At 33.9% G+C, this 14,949-nt stretch overlaps 1 protein-coding gene across 2 annotated transcripts in view; it reads left to right on the top strand.

The window, feature by feature from the left end:
- The first annotated feature begins 4,608 nt into the window (after positions 1 to 4,608).
- The window catches only part of LOC108989697 (oligoribonuclease), a 36,874-nt gene continuing 26,533 nt past the window's right edge, over positions 4,609 to 14,949 (top strand). Inside the window, exons 1-3 of one of the 2 annotated variants that reach the window (XM_018963404.2) lie at positions 4,609 to 4,925; positions 9,737 to 9,952; positions 12,068 to 12,202. In XM_018963404.2, the coding sequence (XP_018818949.1) occupies positions 4,793 to 4,925; positions 9,737 to 9,952; positions 12,068 to 12,202 (484 nt within the window). In that variant the 5' untranslated portion in view covers positions 4,609 to 4,792. The remainder of the gene's footprint in view (positions 4,926 to 9,736; positions 9,953 to 12,067; positions 12,203 to 14,949) is intronic. The other variant, XM_018963405.2, reaches the window with a different exon arrangement.

The following is a 14,949-nucleotide window of genomic DNA, read 5'->3' as shown; positions in this document are numbered from 1 at the left end:
TATCAGTAAGCAAACTAGACCTTAAGGTTTGGCTTTTGATCAAATCCTTTGATCTGAAACATACCATGAAAAAATTCACAAACCAACAGCATCACGTGGTTAAACATCATGTCCTACAGTAGATCCAAGCATTAAACTCAAGATCACATGGCCATATTTGCATAGAAACATCCATATTCCCAGAAACCTCAAATCTGTGACCTAACCGAGTCTATTCATGCATAAAAAATCACATCTTCAAAACCAGCGCAAAAAATCTTCAAACTAATATTTTAATATGTAGATCAAAGACTTATAATCATCATATAAAAATATCAAACCCATTGAAGAATGATTTTACCACAAAAGATCCAAACTTTCACAAAATAGAAACTGTTTTACTCCTTCCAGTTTCCAACTTTTTAGATCTAAGAAAAATTTTCAACCAAAGTTTATAACATGCAACGACTCCTCATCAAACTTTCATATAAACATGCTAAATACAATCCATACAAAAATTAGACCAAGATCTTTCCAGTAGCTGGGTCCAAAACTCCAAAATATCGAGCACTATCCAGTTTACCTCTTAGAATGACCTTTCCAAGCTTAAAATAACTTGCGACCAATCAAATGACTATTAAAGTCAACATCAAATATATCCATAGAAAATAGACCCAAAGAGGAGCAACTTTTATGAAGGGAACTACATGAGAAAATATTTACAAAAGCTTCAAAAAGGGTATGCAAAGTGACTCAGAAAATTTTTCTAATAGAACCTTTAGGTTTCTCTCCAAGAAAACTGTTGAAAAAAGGATCAAATGAAAGGGAAATGGACTGAATGCCTTCTTACACACCTGAGGGGGGTCGTGAGAGGGCTGTGAATGACACTTGAGTGATGGTTGTGTCAGCCAAAACAAGGGACAAAACCAGCCCATGGTTTTGCTGCCTATAGCTACTGTGTAAGAGGTTGTGAGTGAGGTGGCTTGGCCTTCACATCAAGTACAACTTCTGAAAAGGTGGATTAGTTACCCAAGGATGGGATATCGTTTTGGTTGCCATTTCATCATCACTTGAGAACCAATCCCCCACCGTCTACCACCTATGTAGATCACTTAAGAGTGCTTTTATGCTAAGCATAACAGCCATGGAGAAGAGTCCAAGTGAATAAGAAAAAAATAGTTGGCCTTGGGAAAGCACCATACCCAACGACATGATGGCTTGGCTTCATGCCTAAAATTAATTTCCACACCCTTCTCCATTGCACCACGACAACTCTACCCTCTTTCCCTAGCCATTTCAACCTTATACTAGATGAAATAATGACCAATTTCAGCCAACCACTCACGGTAAGGGGTGTCATAGGTGGCATCATCACTCACCGCTCAAACTGCCCAATCACAAACCACTATGGCTAGCGCCTCTCCTCTTGCCCTTGAGCCCTATAAAAACCCTTCATCACTTCACTTCCTCCACACCCTTTCTCCAAGTTTCCTTTGAGGGTTCTTGAGAGCTTCTCTTCCCATTGTTCTTAAGTATTCTTGAGCATTTTTAGGTAAGTTCTTGAGTTGTGAGCTTTGAGTGGATGCTTCAAAGGCCACGAAATCTTTGTAAGTTTCCTTATCTAGATCTTAGTTTACATGCTAAGTTGTATTTTTGAGTGTTGGTATGAATTTTGAGTGAATTTAGAAAGAGGTTACCATGCTTAGTTTGAAACTGAGTTCTCTATGGATGGATTTAATGTTTGGATTATTTTTGGTGAAAGTATTAGTTATAGCATGCCTTGATAAAGCATGATATGATTTGATTATGTTTTAGAGTAATTTTTGAAGGTTTAGATTAAAGTTAGAAACATGTCATAATAGGTTTTAATATCTATCTTGTATTTATCATCAGAGCATGTATGGTTTGACTTTTAATCATGCTTCATTTGAGGAAATTGACTTATTTTACTTAGGTTTGGAATATGAGAATTTAAAAACACTTGTGATTAGGATAAGAAGAATGCATGATTTAATTCTAGCATGTCATGCATTACTTAAGGTTTAGTTAGAATTTAAGAGTTCTTTCAAAAAATAAAAAAGTTAGAATTTAAGAGTTTTATTAGGTATGATTAAATGTTGGGATAGACTTGCTCAAAGTTAAGCTTTTATTGTGTCATTGAGGATTTATAGTGATCATTTTCTTTCCATGCCACAGATTGAGTAAGATTAGGCCAAGATCACTTTGATTTTTGAAGTTCTAAAAGCGTAGATAGTCTTAGATATGCGGATTATGAGGATTATGAATTTTGGTTAAGATTGGAAAGCATTTGCATTAGTAGCAATATTTGAAAACTTAGGGATATTTTCGTAATTTCTCCTTTATCTCAAAAATCTTATTTTCCTTAAGCTAGTGTAGATTCTAACTTGTTACAATTTTTATCTCACAGGCACTACTTCACTTCCATCTTCAACAGTCTATAAATTAGCATCTAACTTACACTTTGATAATTATTTATAATTTATTGATAAATATCGCATTCATTTATAACAGTCATGTTTTAGCATCAAATGTTATAGTGATTTAGTTATAGTGATTATTATAACTATATATTAGTATTTGTTATAATGATTTTAATTTAGTATAACTACATAAAATGTAATTAATATACTAATAATGGTTTAGTATAACTAAATACTATAGTGATTTATATAATAATTTATATATAGATTTAAAGTGGATTACTAATAATAATATAGTATTAGTATTAGGCCATAAAATTTAATTAATATACTAATGTATATTAGTATAACTAATGTATTTATCAAAAGGAATATGTTGAGAATTTATAAGGCCATAAAATGTAATTACTATATATATTTTATATTTAAAACATATAATCAAATAAATGTTCATGCTTAAAATTAAAATTTTATGTTATAAATTATAATATAACATTATTTCATATATAATTATAATTTATATATATTATATATAATATAAAAATATTATATAAAATATTAAAAATTAATTAAAAATATATAAATATGCGAACCGGTTTAGTTCGGTCCCAAAAAACCTAAAATCGAGATTGGACCAATTTTGACCGATTTTTAAAATGGAATAATTGGTCCTGAACCGAACCAATCCAGAATCAGATTGAACCAACTGGCCCGGATCGATTCGGGCCGGTTCTCTAGTTTATTTTTACAGCCATACAATACTTCCTAGTTTGTCGTTGTTTTTGATAAAAAACTATCAGATCATATTTAGTGTTTTATTTGTCTTATTATAACATATCATATAATTGAGATTATTTACACATAATTATTAATTTTAATTGAAATAATGATAGATACAACTTAAAATATAAAAGCATTGTACCGTCGTTTAAAAAACAAAGTTGAGCCTAGTCATCATTTAGATTTTAGAGTATGTTTTATTTATTTTTTTATTTTTAAGAAAAGTTGAGCTCAGTACTTTTAAAAAAATTAAGCCCAATCATGGCACTAGATTGATAATTTTATTAAATGATAAATTATATATTAATGTGTAATATAGAGAATGATAAATATAATTTTTTATTACATGATGATATATTTACTACCTCCTATTATCCATTTACTATTTCTTTTATTTTTTAAGATTTTAAGATTATTGTTTTTACTTAATGATTAAGGAAATGACTATTAGTAAAATTATATATATTTTTAATTTTAGTAAAATTATATATATTTTTAATTTTAGTAAAATTATATATATTTTTAATTTTAGTAAAATTATATATATTTTTAAATTTTTCTTAATGATTAATGATATTTAAAAAATATTTAAAAGAAAATAATAAAAAAATAAAAGTTTCAAATACACTATAGAGTATAGTAAATGAGTGGTAGAAAGTATTAAGCCTATTATTATCTTTTTTTTTTAGGTTTGGATAATGAGTTATGATGAAATGAGTTGAAATGAAAGTTGAAAATTAAATAAAATATTATTAGATTATTATTTTTTAAAATTATTATTGTTTTGAAATTTAAAAAAATTAAATTATTTATTGTATTTTGTATGAAAATATGTGAAAATTATAATTATGAAATCCCTAAGGTCTTGTTTGGAATTTCAACTGAACTGCAGTCTAATTTTAAGTTGAGTCTAACATCCAAATATCCAACTCTACTTTTGAATGTTGAATTGAGTTGAGTTGAATTGAATTGAGATGATAAAATATTGTTAGAATATTATTTTTTAAAATTATTATTATTTTAAAATTTGAAAAAGTTGAATTATTTATTATATTTTGTGTTGAAATTTAAAAAATTTATAATGATGAGTTGAGATAAATTGAGATAGATTTGAGATCCAAATATACCATAGTAAACTCATTTCAACTCAAAATCTTTTTACATGTAAGATCCACAATTTTTTTTCAATTCAATATTTCTTTATATGCGAGACCTATAAACTTTTTTAACTTTCTGTAAATACAAACTTATCTTAACATGAATATATATTTAAATTTATATTAGATAAATCCTATAAAATTTATTCTATTATCTTCATTGATTACTATTTACAAAAATTCAATTCATTATAACTCAGATTATAACTCACCTCAACATTCGGAAAGGGGGCTTAGTAATTACTCCAGCACTCGGTAGCGTTTGGAGTCACGACGACACTGCGCAACGTGTCGTAGTCGATTCTTGGACTTGGGTTTTAGACCTGACGCTTATTGTGCAAGGGATGCAGGCTTGCAGCAGTATTTGATGCTCGACTTTTACAGACAAGTTTCATTGAACTGCGCGACGATTTGAAGAACAGGAAGAGGAGAAACATGGACAGCCTCTTCAACGCATTTTCGGTCCTAGAGCTAGATGCTGAAGATGATCAATTGCAGCCCGCCTCTGCCTCTGCTGCTTCCGGACTCGATGTGTCCGGTAGCACTGCCACTGCCACTGCCACTTCAGGTTTTACTTTACTGAACTCACTTTTTCCTTTTTCCTTTCTTCTGGGTTACCGGCCGGATAGGGTTAGGGTTTCGGTGGCTGCTGTTTGCTTGCTTGAATGATGAGCTCTTTGATCTTGGGTTATGCAAGGTTCCTTTATCTTGAATCTGACGAGTGTTTCAGAATAAACTGAAATTGATTTGAGGGCTACCAAATTCTGTGACCATTAAAGATTTTCGTTGAGTTTAAAAGAACGTGTAAATTACCGGCCTTTCCTTACTGTGGAAGGCCAATTATTGGGTCTTGAAAATCACTTGATAAGAGTTTGTAGTAAGCAGAAGCGGATTCATCTCCTGGAACCAAGCTTTTGGTTCTTACTAAAATAGATACTCTTTTTTAAACATTATCTGATGGAAGTTAGGTATCGAAACTCTAGGAAAAAAGTGGGTACCACACTGATCGATAGATTGATACTGAAGAAAGAGTTCTTCTAGGGAGTATCCCATTTGTGACAACCGTAGGACCATCGAAAAAAATCATCTCTTTTTCATTTTTTTAAAATTTTTAATTTTCTTAAATGAAAAGACAAAGGTTTTGAAGCTTTCATTTTAAAAAATTAAAAAAATGAAAAATAAAGATCTGGTTGGTGGTTGTCAAATGGGGTTTAGGTATCATTTTCCTGAGAGAAATGCTAACTCAATCTTCCTCCACATATGCCTCTCATGATGTAGAAACACATTGGTGCCAGGTAGGAACACGTTGCGCGCATGAAGTTCCAAACTTCCCCCACTTCTCCTGTTGCTATTTATGCCCTGTTTTTCTGTTCACTAAGAGGCAGGGTACTATCTCCATTGTTGCCAATAGCTGAGAGGGAACATGCTCTAGAAATTCCCGTCCTTTCAGCAACCCTGTCTGCCAGGTTGAGGGTCACTCGCAATAAAGACAAGAGGAACAACATGGTGCTCATCACAACATTGACGTAACCATCAGATCTTGATAAATACTTAAAAGTGCTGCTACTAGCCTTCTATTTTAGCGTTTTGAAACATTTTTTTCCAGTTAGCCTTTTGAGATATTAAACTTGCAGGAAGTAAGGACTTGTTTAGATACTTAAAATGTTCCCATTTTTAGTTTTCTAAGAGCAAATTTGAGATTTTGGGTTTTGTGAAAGGTTGTGGGATTGGTTGAAAATCTTGTTTGGGACGACAAATTAAAAACTATTTTTTGAGACCTAAAAACAAAGGGGAACCCAATTTTGAGAAGAAAAAATTAAAAAATTAAAGAACTAATAAAAAAAAAAATAGAAACACTAAAAGTAAATAAAGCTCAATTAAAGATAAAATATAAGAAAGAAAAGAAAAGTGGGCCACATGAAGGGGAGGATTCCCTTTGTGTGGGTGGTTAGCACCAGGTGGTGTATCCGCCCTTTGTGTGGTGGAGTTAGGTTCTGCTCTACTCTGCAGGATGGGTCATGCTTGTTGGAGCTTGTCTCTATGGCTCCCACCATGCACTGGTCACCTGTGGGAGCTGGTTGAAGCCTTCCTTTGCTTCTGGGGTGGCGGGGGAGGCATGGTTTCCCCACTTCATTCGGTGTGGCCTTGTCCCAGGGGCATTGTTCATAAATACTGATTTGCATGTTTGTTTGGAACATTACTTTTTGTTAATTGGGTTCGCAAATTTTTTTGTGCAAATTGAGGAGAGGAGAGAACAAAAAATTTTCTATTGAGGTGTCATTTTTAGAAACTCAGGGTGTGCTTGGGGAATGAGATGAGATGAGAATTCTGTAAATTGTAGTGAAATGGTTTGTGAAAGTAGTTAAATTGTTTGAATTAAGATGCTTTATTAGGTTTTGGGAAAACAGAGAGAAAAAGTTGTATAAAAGTATTATGAAGTCAACATATTGTTATAATATAATTGTTTTTTTGGGATTTGAAAAAATTGAATTGTTTTTTGTGTTTAGTTTTGAAGTTTGGGAAAATTGTAATGATTAGATGAAGAAGTTGAATATTTGAAATTGAAAAATGTTTGTGTTTGAGTGATGTTTGGGAAGGAGATGTGATCCATCTCTATTTCCAAACAACCCCTGAGAAAACATAGAATAGGAAAGGATTTTAGGAAAAATTTCCTATGAATGTTTGAAATGGAAAATGAAAAAGAGACGACAAATTCAAATTCTTTTCATCAAAGCATGGCCTAAGCAATTTCATGGCTATGTCTTCTGTATTGTTGAGAGTGAACCGCCTCTTCTTGGATTCAGCTATGACCACATCTTGGTACTCTTTTTCTTGTTGTCTATTTAGGCCCTTTCCTCCATTTCATTTGTTACTCCACCTTTTCTTCAATTCTCCTTTTTCATCAAGACTAACAACTTGTTTCAGCATACTCAAAAAGTTGATATTGGGGCTCCCCTGGGTTTTTGGGGGGGGTTTAAGGAGTCGGGGCTCCTAATAGTGGCTTTTCTTTATAACTAATCCACAAAATTTCTGAATTTATATAGCTAAAACACTGGTCCTAATCAACTACTTAGCTCATGCATGTTTACTTTCTAAACTATCCATAAACTGACTTTACATATTTGAAAGAAATTAACAACTCACACTTGACCGAAATGCTAACTTGTTCTCCATGTGCGCTTCCAACGATATAGAATCACGTTGCTCCCATAAGCTTCCAAAATTCTCCCACTGCTCCTCAAGCTACTTGTGCTATGTTTTTCTTAATTTTTATATGCTCTGCAAAGCAGGGCATTGCCTCAACTGTTGACAGTTGAGGGGAATGTGCATGTGAAACACTAGTCTATATTTTCCTTACGTCAAAGAAATGGAAAAGCTTGCCTTTTCAATTAAGGGTCTTTCTCTGAGTCAATTAATTCTTGAAGCAACCCACCCGTGGGTAGCCCAAGTGGCAAGGGCGAACTTGTGTGCATGTGCCCCATGTCATAGATTTGATTTCCCCTGGGATCAAATTGCGATTTAAGTGGGAGGCCATGGTGGTGGGTTGTTGTGATATTCTCCCTGAGGGTTTAGGTTCCATGGGTGAGTCCTAAGGGCTCTTTGGAGGGGGGGGTTCCTCATCATTAAAAAAAATAATAATTAAGGTTTGGTTTAGATTCAGAGATGAGATGAGATGGTTTTAGATGAAAGATGAAAATTGAATAAAATATTGTTAGAATATTTTTTTTTTGGTCTATAAAAGAGCAAGTCGCCCAGTCAAATTCAAAGGACTTTCAAGTGGGTAAGATGTTGGAACAACCTAAGAATTTTCAACGAATGTAGGACTATTCAAATAAGGATAATGATGGAGTTTGAGAGTAATTTGGATCAAGAGAAAAAGAAAAAAATAACAAAAGGAAACTGCAAGAAGTCAGAGTCCAAAACGCGCTAGGAGATGACCTGGATATACTTTAGTGTTTTGATCGTAACTTTACACTCACACATCCGATTGATGCGATTCTTGATGCGTTGGAAAACTATCTTAAAGGGCTACAAATTTGTCTCTAATAAGGATTTTTAAATTCGAACTCTTGAAGCGCGTACGTGGTTGCCAAGCTGAATTCTAAAATTTAGGCATTTTTTATGCGAGAATTATAAAAACATTAGAGTTTCTTTCTTCCCTTTATATGTATATCATTAGCACGAAATTAAGGAGTTTTGGAAGAGAGGAGGCAGAGTTTTAGAGAAGAGAAAAATACTATTTTTACTTTTTAGTTCTTTTATGAAGAACTAAATCTTGGGTAAAACTTAGGGTGTAAATTGTTTTGGGATTTGAAAAAGTTGAATTATTTATTATATTTTGTGTGGAAATTTGAGAAAGTTGTAATGATGAGATGAAATGAAACATTTTCTGAATCTAAACGGGGCCTAATTCTTGAAGCAATCTCTGGATGCAGCCCTAAGAATGTTCTTTTTTCCTCTCTTGTATGTTTTAACCAATTGACTTGGGATTTTAAGGGGGTCAAAAGCCTGCCTTACTTCTAGAGAGTCAAAGTAGTTCAGAATGGAAGTAATGAGCAAGAGGTGTTGGAGATTTTGGCAATCAAGGGTGATTCCTCTTGGACCACACATGGGGGGAAGATGATTTCTGTATTGGTGGCCTAAAGTTGAAGATAGTGAAAAGTTTGTTAATGTGAACTTTGAGTACTTTCTTTGACAATTGTGCTTGCATCTGACTTTTCACAAGTTTTGGGCTTTGACACACTTCAACACAATTTTGACATATCCAATTTGTGTTTTGGTAATATGATGACATGCATCCTATCGTGGTTTCTTGCATGCATGGAACAGATAGTGACTTTATTTGTTTACTCATCATTTTTAGAACATATAGACTCTTTTACTAGTTATCAATACTTTTGGTTAGTTTTCCCTGCTAGCAAATTTGTCATATTTCATGTTAAGTTAGTTTTGGTAATTAATAAGAGTTACTACTTATAAAAAAAAAATTAATAAGAGTTATTAAAAAGTGTAACAGGTCTATTCCAAATATTATCAGATGTGTATAAGAAAGTCATCTAGCTAGAAATAGATAAGTTAGTAAATTTGTTAAGAAAGTACATACAAAACTAAAGAAGAGGAGGAGGAGGAAGAGGAGGGGAAGCTTTATGATGGATATAGATAACACTATTATCTATTGTGTAGTATACTTTTGCTCTGGTTCACAAGCCTTATGCTATGCTACATTTTTCTGCTTTGGTTTTCTTCTTAGCTTTCGTTGCTGTTAATTGTGATGTATTGTATGTTGTCATCGTCTCTTTTTATAAATGGGAAGATCTCATGTACTTACTATCTACCGGGGTAAATCCTTTCTTTGTGTTATTAATTTTTTTTTTTCAGGGAGAAGCGGTGAGTTGTTTTGTCCTGGGCCTGGTCCTATAGCCACTCAGGTTGCACGTTCGCTGACTATGGTTGGCGGCGATGTCCTTCCCGAGGGTGTTGTGCTTGAGAATCATGAGAAGAGTGTATTAATGGCTATGAAAACTGAGCTACTCGAGGTGAAGGAGCATATCAATTGTCTTCTATCCAAAGTGGACTCGTGTTTGGGCTCATTGGGTTCGTATTCTTTTGGGTCATTATCTTTGAGCTCCCATTCAGAGCTTGTTGTTAAGGAGTTTGTTGATAAGGGCCTTGTTGTTAAGAGGGGTGGTGTAAAAGAAAAGGTTTTAGTGGGGGATAGGCCCAAGACGTATTCCCGGCCTGTGTGGTGGGTCAATAATTCTCCCGGCACATGTGGCGGGTCAAAAATTCTTGGCCCTTCATTTGATAGTGGCTCTTCCTCTTTAGCAAAGCCTAGCTCGTCTTTGGGTCTAACACAAACTCGCTGACGGTTGCTTCCAATCACTTGACCAGTGTCATCCTGTCGGTTTTTTCGCCGGGAAAGGAGATTCTAGATAAGGTGTTGCGGGATGCTTGTAACACCCCACTCCCCAAAAGAGTCATTTTTATGAAATCTAGGGGACCGGTGTGGTACTGACCTTGACTTAAAACTTTTCTTCTTAACGAAGCACCAGATACAAAATATTCCATAATTTAAAATAAAAGTACTTCATTAAAATCTAAAAGAGAGTTCGTGGAAGCACTAAAAACACATTGAAATTTCTGAAACTTTGTACTATAAAAGTCATAACTTAATAGCTCTCTACATGATTAAGGCATCTGCCACGCCTCTTTGAATCAAGTCCTGCCCTGCAGCTTCATCATTATAAATATTCTCACATGGGGTGGTTAAAACATAAAAACGTAAAAAAACAAAATGAGTCTTAATAAGTAGTACATCATACAGTAAACATAATAAATATAGGGTTTTCTTAAAATACGTGCTTACATAATACTTATACTAACATAATGCTTATGACATGCATGACTTTTCTTAACATAACTGATCTTGACTTAACTTATCTAACTTATCTCAATTATTTGACTAGCCAACACACCTTAATCCCACGTGCAAGTTTGTGCACCGGTTCCACATCTTGTGGCCACAAAAGGAACCGTTGATCTGATCATAACATATTGTGGTGGACCATGCTTACGTCCGTAGCTTGCATATCTACCCATGACTGTATTGGTACCATCCATCTCTAATGGCCATTCTTAAAATCTTTTTTCATAACTTTACTTTTATCGTTTTTACCATGATGTATGTAGAACACATAGGAGAGGTTTGGATTCAGAGATGAGTTGACATGGATTGAGACGGTTTGTGAATACTAGAATAAAAATTAAATTATTTATTATATTTGATGTGAGAATTTGAAAAAATTGTTTTGAGATTTGAAAAAGTTGAATTGTTTATTATATTTTGTGTGGGAATTTGAGAAAATTGTAATGATGAGATAAGTTGAGATGAGTTGATGTGGGTTATGAATCCAAACCTCTCCATAATGACATAGCTTATCATAATCATGGATGAATACATATCACAATGCATGTAACACATATTAACTTAACATTCAAAAATCACTTTTATCACAACTTGATACGTAAAAAGGGGCTTCCAATAGAGGGCATATATACATAAAACTTTTATAAAATAATGTCGTTTACCGTACATACGTGGAAGGGTATGATCATGCTAATTACTTTGTAGCGTTAATCCAATATTTATGGGACGAAGTTGATGATTATCTATAAAATAGACACAACTTACTTCAATTCTTAATTAAACACGTACTTTGTAATTAAAACCCGAAATACTTAGATAATCTATATTTTCATAAACCTACAACCCTAATAGCCCTAAAATCATAGTAAATTCTTTTATAATACTTTATTTTTTTGGGTCTCGGTCATCATAATTTGCTTGTATGTCTCACTAGTGCTTAGTGGTACTGAGGCATATTCTGTGTATACTCCATGTGTACTTGTGCTATGCCTTTTCCTATTAATAAAATTTTACTTGAAAAAAAAAAAATTATCTTACTTAACACACAAGAAAAAAAAAATGGCATGTATTTCTTTGTAAACTAGGTTAATTGTGATATAGTTTATGTTGCTAGTGTCTCTTGTTAAATATGGCAAGTCTCCTCTGAAACAAATAGATAGATAGTTGTCTACATGTTTATCTATCTAGCTTTCTGTCTCTTTATTTTTCAGCCCAAAATGTTGGAAAAGTTGGCCGAGTGATGGAATGGCATGTCATATTAATGATTTATTTTGTTCACACAGGTAAAAGTGAGGAGAAAATTATTGGCCTTGATGACAAATTGCTGGTAGAAAATGGAAAATGGTGTCTATCAAATCCAGTGACTCCTTCAATAGAGTACAAGTTGCCCCTTGTGTGGATTGACTTGGAAATGACTGGTAGGCATATGTTGTTTAGTTGTAGAAAATATACATGCATGTAGCTATTTAGATTGTTGAAATTTTATTTTATTTTGTCATTGGTTGTAACACTCCCTTCCCATAGGATAGAGATATTACTAACATTCATAACATAGTGCCCAGTGAAGAGATTCATATCCTGAAATACCTCATTTATTGAAACATCAACTAAACTTAACATAACTATTTTTGAAACGCGAAAATGAAAACATAAAGGAAAAACATAAACTAAACTAATTTTTGTGTAAATAACACTAATTCCTTTCTAAGTTTTTACACTAGATCTATTCCTGGTCGTCCAGCTCTGCGTCCTCATACTCATAATCTGTAACAGTTAAACATAGAAGAAAATAGAGAAACAACCAAAAAATGGTCGAATACTCAGTAAATAGTACTTCATACCATAAAATACATCTTAGCCTAGCATAAACTTAATTTTTGAAAGACTCTTCATAACATTCATACATCATAACATATTTGCAATCATAGCGTACACATAACTTAATTTAACATAGGCTAATTTCTGAAAAACTTTACATACATACATATAGCATCATAGATTCACATTGCATATCCATTCATCATTAACATGAGTGGAATCATACATAATCATGGCAAACATGTGACGCAATTGCATAAATGACTGACTTTATGCATTTTCTAACAATCATACATGACTTGTTTATCTTGTCTTTTACTTAACATATGGTGAACCACGCTTAAGTTCGTGGCACCATATAATTTGATTGGTGTAAACACGCTTAAGTCCGTGTTTCCCTTAACATATGGTGAACCACGCTTAGGTCTGTGGCACCGCTTATCATAACTGGTGGTGAATACGCTTAGGTCCGTGTCACCCTTAACATAACTTGTGATGAACATGCTTAGGTCTATGTCATCCTTAACATAACTTGTGATGAACACGCTTAGGTCCGTGTCATCCTTAAACATAACTTGTGATGAACACGCTTAGGTCCGTGTCATTCTTAACATAACTTGTGATGAACACGCTTAGGTCCATGTCATCCTTAATGTCTTATCTTTCTTAATGCATGAGAAGTTTGTTGGACTTCATGAACTTTTCTTGCATGGCATATACTTGTACATAGTATAACATAACATGACATGACATAATGTGATTTGAACATAAACATTCCATGGCATACATGATCTGAGAACTACATGAACATTACATGACTTATTTGATCTAAATACTTCATGACATTACATTGCATGGCATACATGTGATTTTCATGACATCATCCATCACATTGCAATCAATAATAGCATAACATTCATACGCTCACTTACATGCATATCATTATATTTCATCGAAGATCATGAAAGGGATCTAACCTTGACTTAGCTTGTAGCATAGAATAGACAAACATCACATTTTCATATAAAAGTAGAACATTTACAGTACACATGCAATTATATTATCATACTAATTACCTCTTAGCGTTGTTTCCACAATCTCACGTCGTAGCTTGTGACCTATACGGGGCACTAATCCTCACTAACTTTCCTAGAAAGATGTGTCGTAGCATTCTAATTGCTTAAAATCATATATAAAGATAATTTAATTACATTAAGATTAATACATAATAATACTATTCAAAACTCCTAACCTATTCCTTGACTTCTATTAAAAATATAACTTAACAATTTTATAAAAATTGAGTTAAAATTTAATTGGAATATTAACTAAATAATAGGCTCAAAAATAGTTTAAAAAAAAGATACTTTAGAATTATGCTTTAAATTCCTTAAATATTTCTGGTAAAAAATAAGTCTATGCCTCATATATTTATTCAATTAAAAGCTAAGCCCATTAAAACGACGTATCAGAGTGTTTTATGAAAATAAACCCAGCCCAACCTACTATATCATATGAAACACGTCCAACAAGACTCAGCTTAATAGGAGGGCATTTTGGGAAAACAAGCATAACTGGGCAGGGGCATTTTGAGAAGGTTGAAGGTAAAGGAAATAAAGAAAACACAAGCTTATGGGGAAGACAACAGGTCGTGCAATTGGGACTCACCAAGAGAGGGATCAGCTGTGACGAAGGGTCGTGGTGGCTGGTCGGGGTTCACGGTGGCTAGGAGTGGTCGGTATCTTACTGGGCTTCTCTGGGCAGTGGTGCGGCACAAGAGAGAGAATGAGTGAGAGAGAGTTAGAGGGAGAACTGCCTAGCCGAGAATAACAGAGAGAGGAGGGAGAAAGATTCTGGCATGGACTTATCGGAAGGAGTGCGAGGCGGAGGGAGGTGCCTGGTTGGCGGGTTCTATGGCTGTAGTGAGGTGATCATACTCTTCTAGTGGTTGACGGAGGACTGAGTAGAAAACACCGTTGTTTCTAGTATTCACGGTGGAGAGAGAACGACAGAAAAGAAGCTTAGAGGCATCGGTGCACATCGTGGAGGAAGGAGAGCTTACCATCGGCGTGCTCTATGGTAGTTTCCGGCAAGGTGGCTGACTTGGTATGAAGAGTAGTGCTACGGTGGCTGTTGGGAAGTAGTTTTATCTGTCTGTCAAGGCTGCTATGGTGGCTAGTGTGTGAAAGTTTCATGGTTTTTTGCTAAGGGTCTCGTGGGTTTTATAGATGAGGGGTAGAGAGCTATCGTGAGTGATCTGGAGAGGTTTGAATTTGACTAAACTTTGGAAAACTTCTCCCCCAAGGAAAGAAACACTGAGAGGATATAAGAGTTTTGAAGCATTTGA

Source organism: Juglans regia, chromosome 14 (assembly GCF_001411555.2).
Source record: "Juglans regia cultivar Chandler chromosome 14, Walnut 2.0, whole genome shotgun sequence".
In the NCBI taxonomy this organism is placed as follows: Eukaryota; Viridiplantae; Streptophyta; class Magnoliopsida; order Fagales; family Juglandaceae; genus Juglans; species Juglans regia.
The sequence above is the reverse complement of the archived record's forward strand: the minus strand, read 5'-3'. Positions and strand labels throughout refer to the sequence as shown.